Source organism: Aphis gossypii, chromosome X (genome assembly GCF_020184175.1).
Source record: "Aphis gossypii isolate Hap1 chromosome X, ASM2018417v2, whole genome shotgun sequence".
Lineage (NCBI taxonomy): Eukaryota > Metazoa > Arthropoda > Insecta > Hemiptera > Aphididae > Aphis > Aphis gossypii.
The window spans coordinates 2,839,526-2,845,218 of record NC_065533.1 but is presented as its reverse complement, the minus strand read 5'-3'; the positions used below and the strand labels follow the sequence as shown (position 1 = coordinate 2,845,218).

General features: G+C 32.9%; 1 protein-coding gene across 2 annotated transcripts in view; it reads right to left on the bottom strand.

Moving 5' to 3' along the window:
- Window positions 1-1,921: 1,921 nt before the first annotated feature.
- Window positions 1,922-5,693, bottom strand: part of LOC114132236 (mucin-5AC-like) — a 241,956-nt gene continuing 238,184 nt past the window's right edge. For both annotated transcript variants that reach the window (XM_027997637.2, XM_050205989.1), the window contains one exon: window positions 1,922-5,215. In XM_027997637.2, coding sequence (XP_027853438.2) covers window positions 3,507-5,215 — 1,709 coding nt within the window. In that variant the 3' untranslated portion in view covers window positions 1,922-3,506. The remainder of the gene's footprint in view (window positions 5,216-5,693) is intronic.

The window sequence follows — 5,693 nt, the reverse complement described above, 5'->3', positions numbered from 1 at the left end:
TACACTCTTATCAGATACCATTTTCTTAAAAACGATGATTATATGGAGGATACTTTTGCGCGCGCATGTAATATTCGGAACGTTTCGAAACGTTGCGTTGATGATAGCGACTATCTATACGGAAGTCTACCTCATAGACCGCAGGGTAGGACGTACCTTTGGGCTTTGGTACCTTTATGGTGCAATATAATCTCCATTAACCATTTAGATGGTATAATTTTAGGTAATTGTTTCAAAACTTTAAAAAAACTTTAACGTTAGTATCACTATTTTAGAAAATATTATTATTAATATTTGTATTAGCCATTAGGTACATATAAAATACGTAATATGTACAAATGTACAATTCACAATTTCAGATTGTAGTGATAGATTATTCTTAATATTATCAATCATGACGAAAAACCATTATACAGTATATCTCTATAGCTGACATGTATTATACAAGACGTGTATCTTAAAGTAGGTATATATACGCACCATCCGTACCATCAAAATTTATACTTAAATGGAAAATTAATCCAAGAAAAAATTAGAAAGGAGATTCGTACCCCATCGCAGATTCAGATGAATTTGAAAGTGATTTGGTAATTATATCTATTTCAAATTAGGTAGGTAGGTACTAAAAAAGAAATTCTGAAAACTTCCCCCCACACATACACAGGTTAGGTTACAAACCTACGAACTACATTACACAATTTCAGGAAGCATTATTAAATTTGTTATTCTTTCTTTAAATAGATAATATCAATAAATTCTAATCCTGATGTACATTTTTATTTTCATTGTTACAAGACTACTAAAATAGATTTTTGCTTAATTAACATCACAGTTTTAAAAAATACTTAAGTTCAAGCCAAAGAACTTCAATTTAAATCTACCATTTTAGAATGGCATAAAATTTGCATCAAAGCTCTTCATATCCATTTTAAAATTAATCACTTTTATATTTTTATACAATTTTAGTTGCCCTAGGTTTGATATAACTAATCAAATATTATACTCCTCACATTTATGATGATTTTTCTCTCATAATCTGAGCAACTTAATTAGTTATTTATAATTAAAATTTAACTTACCTCAAAGTAATATTGTGAAATTGTGAGACGTTATTCAGCATAGATAGAAATACAACATGCTGTGATAGTGGCTTTAATTAAGTGAGGCTGTAGAATATCCAATACCTTCTCAAAACTTGGGATTTACATTCAATTTATTCAACAACATTTTTAGGTAATGCTTTATATTTTTAAAGAAAATGTTTAGATTGATAGCTTTTTTCTCAATCAATATTAAATGAATAGGTACATGATGTGTGTTTTTTATCGATCTTTACCTTTTGTAGAGGGTAAACCGTGTAAATTTTATAGTATTTTTCTTAATAATCAAGAAAAACAAAAAAATAAAAAATGATTAAGGAAAAAGAAAAAAGGGTATATCTACGTAAAACAGTTTTCGGTAAAAATTATTTTGTTTTTATAATGTATCTATCGTCGTCGGCGCCGTATAATATTATTATAATTTATTATTATCTACCATATTATAGTGTTGTTGTACGCATAATTACCTCATCTTAAGCCAAAATATTTATTCAAGTATACCTTACCTAGATACAGACGTACATATATAACATATTATTTATATAATTCACTTACCTACTTAATTCGTTCATTCTAGTAATTAAAGAAACATTACCTATATCAACTAACAACATTATGAAGTGTAAGTAACAACAACAAAAAAAAAAAATCGTTGTTAAGATAGTCCTTCTGCTGTACATTAAATATCGAGTATTTCAGTGTTATGCCGTTATGGATTACATAATATAGGTAAATATTGTTATTGAATTACAACAAAATAACGAATATTTGTCAACAATTGGTGTTAGGTAGAAAGATTAGGTATGGATAACATTTAAGAGTTAAAGATGAAAAAAATATTTAATTTTAGACAGCAAAGATTATTATATTTCAAAATACTACAAATACTACAAATGACTATAAATTGACAAACACAATACCTTTAATAACTAACTACTAAATAGGTAAATATTTTTAGTATCAAACTACAATATTGTTTAAAATAATTAGTAATTAAATTATCATTAAGCTATATTGCGACGAATCGGCTTCCTGTTACTTTCAATATAATATTGTTGAGTTAATAAAAGCAAACATTTTCGGGTACTCTATATAGAATCCGCTGACCACAGTATAATACGTTTTAAAATTTTACACTTCGTTCAAAATTATTAGATATCTAAAAGATTATATTTTTTATGTAAAAAAAAAAAAAATATTTTTAATTTTTATAAGTAGACAGTTAAATATACAATTGTAAATGTTATGAATTTAGCCAAATGCAATAAACATATCAAACGCTACAAAATATTTTAAAAGTTGAAAATATTTTCTTTTTTGAAACCCAAGCTACTATTAATCAATTACTTTGTTTTATATATAAGTAATATAATAATTAATGATGATAATAATAACCTTACATTTGTAACATTATACTCATTTTTACTATCAATTAGTTTAATTTTTATTAATTAAATTAATCATGTATTCAAATTGTTGATACTAATATTATATAAATGGAAAAAATTGAAAAAGTAGTGTAATATTATTTCAATATAAATAACAATTCATTACTATTGTCAAATCTAAAATATAGTTAATAATTAATAATCAAATAAGTACAATTTGAATAATGTAATCAGATGACAAAAGACAATCAAAAACAATTTAAATTAGAAAGTATTCCCATTGAATATCAATATTATTTCTATAAGAAAATGAAGTTATTACTGATTTAATGTTTTACTTTTTAATAAAAGTCGGAATTAACATTGAATTAAGAATTCGATCATAGCAGTATCCCGGGAAATATAAATATAAAATATTTATCTGACAAGAACATCCAGCTTTTCTTTACGCTTATTTTAGTTTGTATCTATGGTGAAATTTTAATTTTAATCATATGCCGAGCTTTAAGAAAGAAAAAACAATTAAAAAATTATATAGGTATTCGATTTAAATCGTATAAAGTAGATTATAACATTGTCGACTTATTCAGTGAAACTCGGTTAGTTTGTCAATTATCAGTTTATTATGTGTTGTGTACTTACAAAAGGTAAGCTCGTTAGTCTATGGATAGGGGTTTTTGAAAACTGAAATACCTGTGGCTGAAAATATTAAAAACTTAAAAAAATTGTGTAGCAAAATGGTGAATTGAGCACTTTATGAGAAAATGTCTGCATCTAACCTGTAGATCGTTACATTGTGGGACACACTGCGGAAGGAAATAACTCAGAACGGCGTATAAATGTATAATAAGTACCTAAATATAATGAATGTGTAGTAATATTATAATGCAATTTGATCAGGGTTTAGAACGACGGATATGAAATGAGAAGGAAATTAAATGGTGTTGGCGATAGATCATAGTCATTAATTATCATAAGTGATTGAAGCGCTGGGGAAGAAAGAGAGACGGAAAGCCATTTATCCCAAAAGTCTGTACAAGATGTATGGGTAGGAGTGATGGTGCTGTTGTTTGGGGCGGACTATGTGACGGCTGCGATTTGGGTGGTCAGTATATGCGTCGTAGTTGGCGATTTTCCGGTGATTAGCGGCAGTGGCGGTAGTGGCAGCGAAAGTGGTGGTGCTGGCAGCGCTGGTTTTGGCGGTTGTGGTAATTGCGGCGGCAACGGTGGTGGTTTCTGTGGCGACGTTTACAGCCGCAATATCAGTGGCAGAAGATGTGATGTCGAATGGGGTGACGCTGGCACTGGTCACGGAGACGTCGTCACCAGTTGTTTTTTCGGGTAGGGACGACGATGACGAAATGAGATTCCAATTGTGGATGTCATCATCTGATTGGTCAAAGGCAACAGCCGTGGGTGACATGCCGGATACAGTATTAGTGGTAGCTGTTTCGGTAGCAGCGTATGTACTATTGTTGAGAGCGTCGGTAGGTTTGACAGAAGCATTGATGGTGGTAGAACTGGTTACGGTCGGCCGTGTTGAAGATCGAGTGGTCACCATGTTATTGTTTCCAGTTTTTGTGGCATTTATGGGGCTGGAAAACGTGGTGACCGAGGTCCTGGAAAATGGAGTGGCCGTGGGCTTGGGTACGTTATCATCGCTGTTGTTGATTGGCAATTCCGGGAAATCGATTTTCTTGTAAACGCGAATTGGTGGCTCGATGGTCGGGGCATCATTCACCTTGGCCGCATATCTATTGTCGTAGTTGATGTATGAACGTAATGAGTTTAGTGGGCGGCCGGTGGTGCTGGTGGTAGTTGCTGAAACGGAAGCAACAGTGTATGGGATTTTTGAAACGACTGTCGCGATGGCAGCTAGTGTGGCAGCGGTTGGTCGGCGGCTGTTGTCGGTGGCCCGACGGTCATCACCGGTCTCAGCTGTAAACATTTTGGCTACGGTGTGTATCTTCTCAGTGGTTGTCATTTTTGTAGTTGGCTGGGTCTTTGGCATGGTGGTGGTGGTAGTAGTGGTGGTGGCGTGGGAGTTTGCGTTGGCGTTGGTGCTGGTCGTATTGGTTGAGTAGCCACGCTGGTGCTGATGATGATGGTTGTTACTGATAGTTGTTGTCGGTGTGGTGGCTGAGGTTTCGGTCGGTTGGCTGCCACCGGTCAAAGTACCTCCAACGGTTGTCACAATTCGTCCCGTTGTGGTTATTTTCACAGGCGAGGTGGTCGCTTTATTTACGGTGTTTGCATTGGTTGTAGTGCCGGACGTCGTAACAAGTGTAACCAAACCAGCAAGGGTCGATGTTTCGGTAGTGATCTCAATGGGCGTCGTTGTCGTCATCTGTTTTATGGTAAATTTTGACGTAGTTTTCGGTACACTTTTTGGTGTGGTGCTAGATGTACTGGTAGTACTGGAGTTGGTAACCATGCTCGTACTGGACACGGAGCTGATGGTGTTAGTGCTAGTACTCGTACTGATGCTGATGCTACTAGCGCCGGTACTGGTGGTTTCGACCTGGCCACCGATAAACGCCGAATCAATGCCGTTGGTGTCAAAACCTCCTCGGCCTGAAGACTTTATAGGTTCTTGGGCAATCGACATCTCTTGTGGCAAGTTTATGATGCTACCGCTACTACGTCCCATCACTTTGGATATTGATTGGAACGTTTCGTCATTGTACTGAGCAATCGTAGCCATCTCTATAGCGTAGTCTTCAACATCTGTAATTATATGCATATTAAAAAAGGTTTTAATGCGTTGTGACATGAGATACTAATCTAAATTGTAATTATATATTTTGGTGAGGTCAATGTTTCAGCTTCTACGATATATATGGTTTTCAGTCTATTGCCTTATACTTAACAATTTAAGTTTACTACAAAACGGAAATTAAAGAATACCTGTGTATAAATATTAGAGCAGGCGTGCTCAATCTTTTTCAACTATCGGGCTACATTCGACATTTATATTTATACTGCGTTCGTATATAAATATTATATAAAAAATAATATATATATTTCTATTAATATTTTAAAACCTAACACATTTTTCTATATTTAACTTTAATAATTAAAATTAAAAACTGTATGATATTTTTTAATTCTTAAAAGCTTATTAAAATTAATTTTTTTTTTAATTATAATTTTCATTTTATTTTTATACAAATGTCTAATTTTTATGAAATACTGTGACCAGTTG